At 33.6% G+C, this 14962-nt stretch overlaps 1 protein-coding gene across 2 annotated transcripts in view; it reads left to right on the top strand.

Moving 5' to 3' along the window:
* The window catches only part of LOC126757495 (homeotic protein ultrabithorax), a 145549-nt gene that overhangs the window by 14927 nt on the left and 115660 nt on the right, over nt 1-14962 (top strand). Inside the window, exon 2 of one of the 2 annotated variants that reach the window (XM_050471440.1) lies at nt 12001-12051. The exons of the other annotated variant lie outside the window; for it this stretch is intronic. Coding sequence (XP_050327397.1) covers nt 12001-12051 — 51 coding nt within the window. The remainder of the gene's footprint in view (nt 1-12000; nt 12052-14962) is intronic. 2 annotated transcript variants of the gene reach the window in all.

Here is a 14962-nt window from a genome sequence, read left to right as displayed (position 1 = left end):
ATATAGCTTTAGCGGCTTGTGATATATGTACGAACATTAAGCCTAGTTGAGGGCGGTTCAGTCCAACTTTTTAAATATTTTCAGCCTATTGGTGCTTTTTGTTGTTGAACCGTCTGTACTAAATAACATTTTCTATCTTAATTTGAAGTTTGGTTATGGAACTTCGCTTCACAGCGTTTTTCGGGTATGCATATATGTAGTCTGGTCAAACCAGTGACCAAATTTCAATTATATGTGCCATAAGATTGAAAAGTAGAGAATAAGTTTTGCGTTACAAGAAAAACCGCTTTTTCAGTTAGATAAATTGATATCACGAAACCAATAATACAATATTTCGATTCTATCGACGACCGACTGCGCAATCATTGCCGATCTATTTTATACCGGATGTCCCAAAGTTAACGCAAAATTTAAATTTGCCATCATTTCAATTAATTTGGACAATGTTAAAACACTATTCCGACCATATTTTGTATGAAACTTTCGAACTGCTGCCTCCATTTTTTTTTTTGAAATGTTGTTCAATAATGCAGATGTTAGGTCCTGTAACGAACGCCTCATTTTTAATAAGCTTAAACTGCCAGCTGTCGATTTGGTTTTCTTATAATTGTCAACACTTTACCACATAAATGGCAACAAATCTAATTCTTGTGTTTGTTTTGAGACACTCTTTAGTGTTATAAAACTTTCATGACAGCAAAAAAAAAACAGATTTCAAGTTTTATATTTAAATAACTTTATATAATTAAGATAAGTCCAAATTTTTTTGTAAAGCAAACATTAAATGAGATATATTGTTATGAATAATTGAAATAAGATAATGTATAGATGCTGCTAAAAATCAACCTATTCGTCTTTAAATGAAATTCATAGTGTATGGGAATAAAGAAACATTGAAAGGACGATTGTTTTTTACTCATTATACCCACTACCATGGTAAACTTGAACAATTGACCTACTGAACTGATAGCAAGTACTGTACTCTCTTATGCCCCTCCTACACCGAATGCGGTGTCATTAAGGAAACATTAAATTGACACTAATGTAGTATAACCGAACTTGTGAAGTTGATTGCGCATTCGAAAATGTTCGTTCTTTTGTTAAACGGAACTTAATTACATTTATACAAATAAGAGAACAACACAAATACTCATATTTATAATTGAATATATTTGCATATGTACATACTCTTATAATATGGTGGTTTGGTAGGCATTACGATCAAACATTGGTAAAGCGAAATATAAAATTATGTTTTACTATCGTTATGTAATAGCAATAAAGGGACTTGAAACGGCAATAATTCATCGTCACAAATAGGAGAAGAAACGTGGTCATTTATTTTTAATGTGTTGTAGCTAAATTTCTCTTTTCTATATATGTTTTAAGGTGAATAAGACACCTGTAATTTACGAAAGCATCTATACCTTATGGACCAAATTATTAAATATGTATGTTGCTTCGTGTCCCAAATATTTATACTAGCATCAAACTAATTTACTCAAATCAGATATGTTTACATATGTGATAAAAAATCTACCAAAGAGGCTAAATACAATAACATTAATAATATGAATATTAGATAGATAATTTCATTCATATTTAGTACCCAACCATATTAGGTTTAAGATAACTTGTACATCCAATTTTATTAAAATATCAATTTATAATCGAGAACATGTTTTCACGCAATTTAATGTCTGATAATAAAGAAAATCTAGGATATAAAGTCAACTGTAGTATATTTGAAAATCCTTGTATGAACTGAGTTCGATCAGTTTTTGAACCCTCGACTCTCTATGAAAATTGTCTCACACTACTACTCTGCTTATTATGATCCTACAATTAGTAGTTTCAAAAGCTTTAGATGAATATTAAAATGAAAGACTCATTCCAAGAGAAAAACGGGCTCTTCCCAGTTGCCTTAATTACTATTTGAATCTAGCGCGCCCTTGTGGCGCCATCTCTATATCGTATGGTGCGTTAAAATCTCCTATCGATTTTCCAGTGAGAATTTCATGACATTTCTTTAATTAGAAGTGAAGTTATTGTATTTTAAGTGTCAGTATGTTTGTGTTATCGTTGCGAAAATGAGCTTCGAAAAAAGAGCCAACATTAAATTTTGTTTAAAAATTGGTAACTTTTACCGAAACGTTTCAATTGATGAAAAAAGTTAATGGCGATGATTGCTTATCCCGTAGCAGAGTGCACGAGTGGTTTCAACGTTTTCAAAGTGGTCGTGAGGACATAAATGACGATCAATATGTGGGCCATTCAAAATCCGTGATCACCGGAAATTCCATAGAAACTGTGCGTGAATTCATCAAAAATTAGCCGAAGTCATCATTGAAATTCATGGAAATGGAATTGAATATCTCCAAAACATCGACGACCAAAAATTGCTCAGAGCCCAATATTGGAAGAACGATTATTTGACCAAAAATCACATTTTAACCATTAACCACTTCCCGTATTCACCTGATATGGCACCGTGCGACTTCTTCCTTTTCGGAGGAATGCATTTGCACATGAGCGGAAGGCGTTATGCATACGTAGAGGCCATTCAAAAGGGTTGCACCGGCGTACTAGCGGCCATACCGGCCAACGAGCTAAAACACTCGTTCGACATGCTTTTGGACCGTGCGAAAAGCTATATTGAAGCAGAGGGAGACTACTTTGAATAAAATAAATTGATTTTGCAGAAAAAACCATTTGTCCTTTTTTTAAAGTCCTGTTTACTTTGGAACGCACCTTGTATAATACTACTGGATATATATGGAGGCTAAGGGAAGTATTGACAAAAAAATTAATAGCCTTTTCATCAATCAACCACTTAGGATGAATACTAGCAGCTATACAAGCGAATGAATCAATATGGTGTATTTACTTTTCTTTTTATACATTTTTATCATTCAGCTTAACCTTTATATTCAACAATTTTAAGATATTCCATATTAACCAATTATTTAATTCATTCTTCAATTCTAAAATCCTTAAGTTCATTTTATTTTTAAACCTACTGCGTGTATCGTAGTGACGCCTGGGTGAGTGAGCAAAAACGCAAGTAAAACAAGCTAACAAGATCAAATATAATTTAAAAGATTTACTACATTCGAGTTGCAGTTTATGAAGGTGTGTTGTTGTTGCTTTTGGTGCTTTTTGAAGATACATATGGAGTCAGCTGTTTGCGTCTACTGAGGTTTTTTAATTTATTTCGTAATTCTTCTTTTACTTCATCGCCCTTCTTTTCCATTTTTGAAAAGCTCAATTTTTATTGCTCATCAAATTTAGTTGATATAAATCTTAATTGCCGACCCAAACAAATACACAATGTGTATCTGCAAGCTGCAGGCTACGTCTGGCCACATTTCACTGACTGCCTATTAGACGCCAGTGCGCTTTTCTCACTGCAAAGTAGAGTGGAGAAAATATATGTATGTATAGTATGTAATTTTGTTTGCTTAGGTTTGTACGTTGTGATCTGCTATTTTAGTTTTCTTATGAGAAATGTAAACACTTATCAAAAAGAAATAGTGCTAATAAACCCAATGCAAATAAAAAATGTAAGCATTGTGTGTTTGCAAAAAGACATTGCTGCAACTAAAAACAGTAGCCTAAACATAATATATGTATTTATGTTTTCACTGTTTAATTAATTCTATAAAATATGTGAATTGAAAATTTTTAAAGTTTTCATATATACATATACATATGTATATGTGTGTACATGTATTAACAAGTGTAAGCCAAAAACTAACATATTTAGCGGCGAAACCGGCAGCTTTGTTATGAACGTTTTTAAATTTATTTAACAACCACAAATCATTAGTGCGACGTAATCAATGGGGCAACTCTCACATATGTTTATATATGATACATGTCTTACGTCCAAACGGTATGCAAGCAACCATGGCAATCTCATCGATATAAAGAATCAACAACAATAATAAAAACATAAAAATATGCATACACATATATATGTACTTATATACATTGGGTGAAACTTGCATTTTAATAATGATTTATTTATTTTAATATTATTCGGTGGTGGCCCAAGCAAACTTTCATTGTTGAAGTCATTAGCATTAATTATCTTTTCAAAATATACACTGTTTGTCTTCTAAATTATTTTAAAGAAATATCTTTTATTTTATTCACTTCTACTTATCAAAGTTATACTATTTGGTTACATTTAAATAAATTTAATAGATATTCAACAAGTAAGGAAGGGCTAAGTTCGGGTGTTACCGAACATTTTATACTTTCGCATGATAAAGTGATAATCGAGATTTCATTATACGTCATTTACATATTTTTCAAATACCGTACTTTTGTAAAGTTTTATTCCGCTATCATCATTGGTTCCTAATGTATATACTCGTATTATACAGAAAAGGCATCAGATGGTATTCAAAATAGCGTTATATTGGAAGAAGGCGTGGTTGTAAACCGATTTCACCCATATTTCGTACATGTCATCAGGGTGTTAATATTATATACCGAATTTCATTGAAATCGGTCTAGTAGTTCCTGAGATATGGTTTTTGGTCCATAAGTGGGCGAGACCACGCCCATTTTCAATTAAAAAAAAAAACCTGGGTGCAGCTTCCCTCTGCAATTTCTTCCGTAAAATTTAGTTTTTCTGACGTTTTTTGTTAGTCGGTTAATGCACTTTTAGTGATTTTCAACATAACCTTTGTATGGGATTTGGGCGTGGTTATTATCCGATTTCTTCCATTTTTAAACTGTATATGGAAATGCCTGAAGGAAACGACTGTGTAGAGTTTGGTTGACATAGCTATAGTAGTTTCCGAGATATGTACAAAAAACTTAGTAGGGGCGGGGCCACGCCCACTTTTCCAAAAAAATTGCGTTCAAATATGACCCTCCCTAATGCGATCCCTTGTGGCAAATTTCACTTTAATATCTTTATTTATGGCTTAGTTATGACACTTTATAGGTTTTCGGTTTCCGCCATTTTGTGGGCGTGGCAGTTGGCCAATTTTGCTCATCTTCGAACTTAATCTTCTTATGGAGCCAAGGAATACGTGTACCAAGTTTCATCATGATATCTCAATTTTTACTCAAGTTACAGCTTGTACGGACGGACGGACGGACAGACGGACGGACAGACAGACATCCGGATTTCAACTCTACTCGTCACCCTGATCTCTTTGGTATATATAACCCTATATCTGACTCTTTTAGTTTTAGGACTTACAAACAACCGTTATGTGAACAAAACTATAATACTCTCCTTAGCAACAATGTTGCGAGAGTATAACAAGTAAGGAAGGGCTAAGTTCGGGTGTCACCGAACATTTTATACTCTCGCATGGTAAAGTGATAATCGAGATTTCATAATACGTCATTTACATATTTTTCAAATACCGTATTTTTGTAAAGTTTTATTCCGCTATCATCATTGGTTCCTAATGTTTATACTCGTATTATACAGAGAAGGCATCAGATGGAATTCAAAATAGCGTTATATTGGAAGAAGGCGTGGTTGCGAACCGATTTCACCCATATTTCGTACATGTCATCAGGGTGTTAAGAAAATATTATATACCGAATTTCATTGAAATCGGTCTAGTAGCTCCTGAGATATGGTTCTTGGTCCATAAGTGGGCGGCGCCACGCCCATTTTCAATTTTCAAGAAAAGCCTGGGTGCAGCTTCCTTCTGCCACTTCTTCCGTAAAATTTAGTGTTTCTGACGTTTTTTGTTAGTCGGCTAACGCACTTTTAGTGATTTTGAACATAACCTTTGTATGGGAGGTGGGCGTGGTTATTATCCGATTTCTTCCATTTTTGAACTGTATATGGAAATGCCTGAAGGAAACGACTCTGTAGACTTTAGTTGACATAGCTATAGTAGTTTCCGAGATATGTACAAAAAACTTAGTAGGGGGCGGGGCCACGCCCACTTTTCCAAAACAATTGCGTCCAAATATGCCCCTCCCTAATGCGATCCTTTGTGCCAAATTTCACTTTAATATCTTTATTTATGGCTCAGTTATGATACTTTATAGGTTTTCGGTTTCCGCCATTTTGTGGGCGTGGCAGTTGGCCGATTTTGCCCATCTTCGAACTTAACCTTCTTATGGAGCCAAGGAATACGTGTACCAAGTTTCATCATGATATCTCAATTTTTACTCAAGTTACAGCTTGCACGGACGGACAGACGGACGGACGGACAGACAGACATCCGGATTTCGACTCTACTCGTCGCCCTGATCACTTTGGTATATATAACCCTATATCTGACTCTTTTAGTTTTAGGACTTACAAACAACCGTTATGTGAACAAAACTATAATACTCTGGTTAGCAACATTGTTGCGAGAGTATAAAAATTTTACACCTTGCATAGCAAATAAAGTACATACCATATTTCACAATACACTTAAGCTACTTATGTATATCAACCAAACTTGATTAGGATAACTTTGCACAAATAGTGGATGGTCACTTCTATAAATTGTCGAAATCGGATCATAATTTTCCAACTTTAGTAAGGTGATAAAATCGGGTTAATACTCTCCCTAATCTCATATATTTAATAAAGAAGTTTCAAGCGTCTGATCGACTTTATACCGTATATATCCAAGGCCGTATCTAATCTAGGGGGGGTGATGGCAGGGATCAATCCCCCCCCGAAATTAATGTGATTAAATTTTTTTTTATAATATAAATATGCTTAATTGTATTTTTTAGAAGCATAGAAATCATGTAAAAAGTTAGTCTCAATTATTATTTGTATCTACATACATATGTATGTATGTATATGCTTGACTACTGAACTAACGACAATCTTTATAGATTATAGATAGGTACGCATATATTTTGTGGCACGCTTGCTTTATCGTTTTTGGTTGTGAAACCATTAAACAAGTGGAAAGACGCGATCGCGGATTTTAAGCGGCATGAGCAAAGCAAGTATCATCAAGACTGCACATTATTTGCTGATAATTTTATAAGCGTATATGAAAAAAAACAAATAGACATAAGGAGTCAGCTAGACATCGCGCGATCCGCTAATATTGCCAAAAATAGGAAAAAACTGGTTCCCATTGTTGAAACCATTAAGCTGTGTGGACGACAAGAATTATCATTAAGAGGAACTTGCGATTTCAGATGTATTAAATTCAATGAGTCTGAACCAGATATTAATGATGGTAGTTTTCGAGCTATATTACGTATGCGTCATAAATGTGGCGATATAGATTTGAAACAACATGATGAAACTTTGCAGTTAAATGCTACATATTATAGTCCAACTATACAAAATGAATTGATTTCTGTTTGTGGTGAAATAATTCAAAAACAACTGGTGACGGCTATTAATAATGCTAAGAGTTTTTCCTTGCTGGCTGATGAAACAACGGATATATCACGAGAGGAACAAATGTCCATCTGTGTAAGATACACCGAGCTCTACAACAATGTTTATATCGTACAAGAAGATTTTCTTACATTTGTTACTGTTGAAAGCACAACAGGAGCTTCTTTAGCTCAAACAATTCTGGAAAGTTTACACAAAATGCAAATTGACTGTAATTATTTAGTTGGACAAGGCTACGATGGTGCTGCAAGCATGAAAGGCAATGTGAATGGTGTGCAGGCAATAATCCGAGAAAAATATCCTGAAGCTCTCTATGTGCACTGCAGCTCTCATTCGCTAAATTTAGCTTTGTGTCACTCATGCCAAATTCAACCCATCAGAAATGCAATTGGCATTATAAAATCAATAGGGCTCTTTTTCAAATCCTCCGCCAAACGAACAAATTTTTTAACAGAATATATTAAACAAAATATGCCAAAAACAAAATGGAGAAAATTAACTGCAATGTGCGAAACCCGATGGGTTGAAAACCATGATGGGCTGCTGAGGTTTAAAGAGATTTTTAAAGCGATTGTTGGTGCATTAGAAGAATTAAGTGGTAATAGCGATTGCGATACTTCATCAAAAGCATCTTCTTTTATAAGATCAATATCAACTAGCGAGTTCGTGATAAGCTTGTGCTGCCTAAATTGTATATTTGCCATTATGCAAAACTCTTCAAACAACTTCATGCGACTTAGCGGCTGCTGTACAGCACGTCGATCTCATTATAAACAATTTTAAAAATATGCGTACAAACTCAGAAACAGAGTTCGTAGATATTTTTAAAGATGCTGAGAACTTGCTTGAGTTTCTGGGTGAAACAATAGCGTTGCCTCGAATAACTGGGCGACAGCAAAGCCGCGCAAACATAGTTGAAAAAGATCCAAAAAAATACTACCGAATAACCATTTTACTTCCACTCTTAGATGATTTCATTAACCAATTAAAACTAAGATTTGAAAAGCATAATGTAACAGTGACACAACTTTAAAAATTGCTACCAAAAGAGTGTGTAAAGGCTGGCACAGTATTTCACGAAAACACCTTTTCATTTTATGAAAATTTTTTAAAAGACAATTACATTAAGTCTGAATTGCAGCTTTGGCAAACAAAATGGCGCAACGAACCCGAAATAAACATGCCTAATTCAGCAATAGAATCGCTTGAAGCCTGCAATAAAGATTTATTTCCAAATGTGTATTTTCTATTAAAAATTTTGGTAACTTTACCAGTTACTACATGCTCTTCCGAGCGATCTTTTTCAACTATGAAGAGGTTAAAGACGTACCTCAGAAACTCAACAAGCACGGAAAGATTAAATGGTTTGGCATTGATGTCGGTTCATCGCCGTATAAATGTGCCAACAAAAGAAGTTATTGACATATTTGCTGCGAAAAAAGCTCGCACAAATACATATATAGTACATATAATATGTGTTTTTAACAATTTACAGGTGTAGATTAACATATGTATGTACAAAATAAATGAAATATTTTTAGTTTCTTTATTTTATGATTTTTTAATATATTTTTTAAGATGTATAAGTATGTATTATATATAAATAATCACTGTAAAGCCTGAATAAAGATATGTACATATGTAATTTGAATTTGAAATGTTTTTTTTTAGTTAATCCCCCCCCTCCCCAAATGAAATCCTGGCTACGGCCTTGTATATATCGACACATATGTAAGATATCTGAGAAAAATTAAACACACGTACCTATAATATTAGATTTACTATAGACTAATTTGGAGAAAGCGTTACTATTAATGGGTGATTATAGTATACTTTATAGTATACTTTCAATGCGAGTTATCTTCATAAAATTTAATGGAAACAACGTTCTCGAGTATATTTGGATATGTATATGGGGTATTTAGTGATTTCCGACTATGCATTGTACCGTAAACCGTATACCTAACACACATAAATATCCGCTTGACTTTATTCCATATATCTCAGCTTAACTCAACTCAGAGTACGTATTTTTCAGGCAATGATGGATCGTGATGAACAAAAAGAATAACATCGATTCAGCTTCCATATACATACTTATGTACATATGTATGTACCTAAAATAATAGTTTAAGACTTCTGAAAAAATTTCAACGGCAAATAGCTTAATAAATACTTGCTTAATATAAGGTTTTGCGAACACCTAAAAGTATTGCCTCAGCTTTGATGCTTTCAATTTGCTAAAGTATAATACTTGCGGTTACGCACGATCTTAGCCCTTCCTTATATGTTAATTTTGTACTTTTTTGGCGTGAGGAAATTGGCGGACAACGGAAGCGGTGCTTAAAGCGTCAGGCACGACCTAGCATATTTAACTATACACGTGGTCTATCACAAGCATTAAATCAAATTTTTACACTCCTGCTCCACATTGGTTGAATATAACACAGCGCATCACTACATCCATTTTTTTCGAATGCTGAGCAGTGGCATTTGCGGTATTACGGCTGGCATTTCGTTGTTTACATTTTGCACTTTTACGATGTAAACATTAAACTGAGAGCATACAAATTTGTTGGACAAAAAAGAGGAGAATTATGTAAACAAGTAGTGTATTATCCCTTTATTCGTGTATAAGAATAATTCGCATTGCCTTCACTACATTTACTTTAAACCTATCGTTACATTTCTTATCGAAAACTCTGGTTACGCAAGACAATGATATAACCTCCTAACAAGTTGTTCAGATAGGTTCCATTATATGCCTTAACAATTGGTCGATCAAAATTTGGTCGACAATTTTTTTATTCCACAAAATTTGGCATAGACTATTATTCATATAAGGGGTACATTCTACGAATATATTACTCAGACCGTTGCCATACAAACTGATCGAATATAATTAAGATACAGATATTTACATATGTATGTGCATACGAAGGGTGTTTTTTGTAGACAAGCGGTTTTCACGAAGAAATTAAACGGATATAATTTAATGTTATAACCAAGAATTTAGCTTCATTTTAAATATAGGAATTTGCCATCATGTTTAGACAATAAATTCGGGCAAGTGACCAATAGGCACCACCTACGGACTCATGTCAGCAATATCGTGCGACTTCACATAATCTCACAAAAACTAGTCCATTAGTGTTAAATCGCACGATTTTGGGCACCACGCCATAGACCCGCGACGCAATGTAGCGTCGTCAAAATTAACATTATCCAATTCAGGCACGAAAAAGTTGTTATTCATAGCTCTATAGCGTTTCCCATTAACTGTAACATTATGACCATCTTCATTTTGGAAGAAACATGGACCAATGATTCCCTCTGCCCATAGGGCTAAACAATGCCGTTATGAGCACGTAACGCGGTCTCAGCAATGGCTTATGGATTATCATCACTCCAAATATGTACATTAATTTTTGCTGATAAAAACTTTCTTGCGAAAATCGGCTCATTCACCGAACATGCGACGCGCTTGATGGTTCTGTTTCCATATACTTCACTTTTTTATTATTTTCACCAGTTGAAGACGTCGAAGGTCATCCAAAACGAGGGATGTCTTCAACGATCTCTCGATCGTCTTGAAAGGCTTTGTACCACTCGTAGGCTTGTGTTTTTTAATCACCGTAAGCCTTTTCTTACATTCGTAACGTTTTTTGCACACGAAATTTGGTAAAAGTACAAAATGGGAGACATATTATTTGTTCGATATTTGTATCCATTGTAAAAATCGCGCGTACGACTGAGGTGTACCGACTTAAGCAGCTGCAGTAAGCAAACTGGTTGACAGATCGCGTTCATATTTGCCATACAAATTGGCCCCACATTGCGAAAAGAAGAAACGACTGGCGCGGTGTTGTTAGTTCGGCTATAATCGCGTAAACGGAGTCTACGCCAGTGAAAAAGAATTAAGGACAGCCCTACCAACTTAGCTAAATACAATTTTTTAAAATGTCATTTACCTGGGTAATTTAATTACAATTTCCGGTTGCTTTTTTGTCACAATGTACTTCAAAAGAACTTTTTGTGCAAAGTTTTATCTGGTTATATTAATTGCTGTTTGATTTGTATACTACAAAGTGAAAGAATCAAATGAAATTTAAAATTGTGTTATATAGGGAGTGAGCGCCGTTGTAGCCCGATTTCGCTAATTTTCACACTGTAATATAGAAATGTCAAAAGATTTTTCAAAATTTTTAGCCTACAGATTAGTCTTGCTACTGTAATTCCCTGTGCCAAATCATAGTTCTAAGTATACCTCAATTTAGTGCTTAGTTAGTGCAATTTACAGGTCTTCGTTTAATGGCGTTTTGCCAATAAAAACATGTACAAAATCTTTACTCAAGTGATCGCTTACACAAAGAGGCAGCTAAATTGATTATTTTAAGGTGATACAAACAATTGTTAGGTGAAGAAAACTATTATCTCTGTAGAAACATGTTATAATTACTTATATACAGCATTAACTGTTAATAATATTTTATAAGTTGTTTATCGAATAATTTCTTAGGAAACATAAGTATGTATGCGAAAGTTTTAATATACAAGTGTTTTGTATTATATTAGCCTTCTATTTCTATTATTTTCTAAAATTTAGTGGCTTACCAATTAATTAACAATCTTCCATTACTATTGTCTCATTATAGGTAAGATAAGATCAGATTTAACACAATACGGCGGAATATCAACAGACATGGGTAAGGATTTATTAATTTTTTCGTACTTTACTTTTTTATTACGTACTTTGAACTTTCTCGATTGGTGTTGGGTTTTACGTGTTACGAATATAAATACAGTTTACCATAATATATACATGCAGTTAGCAAAAAAAAAAAACAAGAACACATTAAGAATGAAGTATTTGATGTTAACTAATAAATCTATTGTCAATTCACTTTAAATCGCGAAATCATACTGTTAAGTTTTCGAGGATGCGTTAAAATTACTATATGTAAAGAAAACTGAGATAATATTTTAGTGCTTTCTTTTTATTTTTATGAGCACAACGCGTTCCAGGTGGCTGGTTACTATCTCCAACCAGAATACCAGAATAAGACCTTTTGTGGTAATCGCGCATGCGCACAATCTTTGATGGCGATATTAGTTTTCACTTGTAAGTTGCTCCTACAATTTTACCGCCGTTTCCAATATTTAGTTGAGCGCCGCTCACTGGCTATCATGCCAATGAGTGAGCAGCCGTACAACTATTAATCCTGCTTTCTGACCAGTTCGATGTAAGTGATTCAATTATTATTTGTAATGCTCCTAATTCCTCCTGGATTCAAGTTAACCAATTTTATTCAAATTAAAAGAAAAAATTAAAGTTTACAACTACATTTATTTAGAAAGAATTGAATTACTATTAAAATTTGTACTGGGATCCAAATTCGTAGAAGTCATTAAAATGTTCTCTTAATGATAATTTTGTCAGTTTTTAATTTGTAATTAATAAATAATGAAACAGCATTATGAATAAGACAATCCAAAACAGTTGAAAGCTCCTAGAAAATTTGAAATCATAAATACTCATGATAAGGTCATTATTTACAATAATATAAATTGGCTATTCCACACAGGAATAGGATTGTTTTACAATTCATTATATTAAGAGTCACGGTAAAACTACATTGATACTTGAATATTATGAATAAATATATAATGGTAATATAATATATGGGTACATGTGAATTAAAAAATTAACTTTGACTCGCAATATCGAATATCATAATGTTGGACATTTTGTGTAAATGCATTCTACTACAGGAGCACCCACATCACCCGTGATATATTATTTCTTTATATGAAGTGTATTCATATATTATTTTTCAATTTTGCATTTGACTTACATATATTCAAGTCAAAATTTTTTGTTGGTGCATTGTACACGCGACCATTAAAAACAGCACTTTTAAAAGAAAAAGGGTGAAGTATTTGAAGGAATGTTAACTTAAGTGTAATATGTTTAACAACGTAGGCATGTAAACAGTATTTTGTGTTTGTATTTTCAGCTGGTGAACCTATCCAAAAAACTGGCGCTAAAGGGTTACAGTTGATTCATGAATTGCCAAGTACTTTATCACAACACTTCATCTTATCTTCGCTATTGTCGCCCATAATTACACCTACTCTTTAAAAGAGATAGATATAGGTTTACATATGGTTATCTACATATACGAACATGGTCGATGTAAGGACCTGAGTTGATTTCTAACTACTTCCTTATACATACCACAATCTATTGAAGCAAGTGACTTCATTTTATACTCCTAATGAACAAAGGTTCTTTAAGGAAATAGTCAAGATTAGATGATTGCTATGCGCACGAAGAGATTTTATTCATAAGTATAAACATAAGTAAGTCAGTAACCAAATGAATATCTCCTTTTGAGCGCATGGTAGCACGGTTATTCTTCTGCCAGCAAATCTATAGCGAAAGCAATAGGTAGTAAGCATAATTGTTTTAACGAACTATCTGAGTATGGTATTATATGTCTTTTGTTAATTGTAATAATTTATAAAGCGGTGATATGTTGTGCATGTTTAAGATGATAGTGTCTGAAACAAATTTTAATAATATTTTGAAGGCCGCAAAACGTAGCTAAATAGATTAACAACAAAATTCATCACAGTCGACCTTAATGCTCGTTGTTTTAACAAATAATATTCAATTAGCAATTTGAATATGAATTATTACCAAGGGCAGTGAAAAATAAAAACCCCAAGAAACTACGTACATATTCATATGTATACGTTCATCAGTACACTGCAAAATTATCCTACATCTGCAAGATAAAAAAACATGCACATGCCGTCACATCGCACAAGCTTAGTCTGTACGGTCAACTCGGACCTCGTTGACGGTTGCGTTTTTCACTCCACCACCCCTTGTCAGTATCATGTAGCTTACATAGCTGCAATGCGGATAAACAACAACCGCATTTCAGCTATAAACAGCGCTTCCAGTGGTGTAATACACAACTTGTTTACATCGCAGTCTGAACGACATATGTGTAATAAAAGTAACAATTATAACTAACCCTCTAAAAAGAATTGACTTACATAGCAAAAATTGTGTGTTTTATATTATCGAGCACACATTTGGTACAAGTTCTCTTCTCTCATTGTCAATATGAGTTTTAAAATCAAATACACGATTAAATAAATATGTATACATATGTACATATAAGCTAATGAAGTCGGCTTTACCCGAATTTCATCCAAAAGTACATAATTCCATCTGGCTGCCTCATAACGCAGGACTTGCAAAGTAACAATAACGCAAATTGAATTCTTATCACGCAAGTCTTAAACTCAAAATATGCGTTCATTGTTCGGTGTGTTTCATAGGTTCTGTGATATATACTATATGTACTTATAAAAGTGTTTTATTAATCTAATATCAAAATAGTTCACATTATCCAAATAACATTCTCCATAATAATTACCATTCACAGCTTAGGCTTAAATTGAACTTCTTTAAAATTATATGGTTATTAAATTAATACACTGTAATAATAATTATTATAAACCTCATCTGCCTAAAGCACGTATGCGAGTGAATCATAAAATCTAACAAAGCTAGAATCGATATCTTGAAAACTGCACATT

This window comes from Bactrocera neohumeralis, chromosome 2 (assembly GCF_024586455.1).
Source record: "Bactrocera neohumeralis isolate Rockhampton chromosome 2, APGP_CSIRO_Bneo_wtdbg2-racon-allhic-juicebox.fasta_v2, whole genome shotgun sequence".
Lineage (NCBI taxonomy): Eukaryota > Metazoa > Arthropoda > Insecta > Diptera > Tephritidae > Bactrocera > Bactrocera neohumeralis.
The sequence above is the reverse complement of the archived record's forward strand: the minus strand, read 5'-3'. Positions and strand labels throughout refer to the sequence as shown.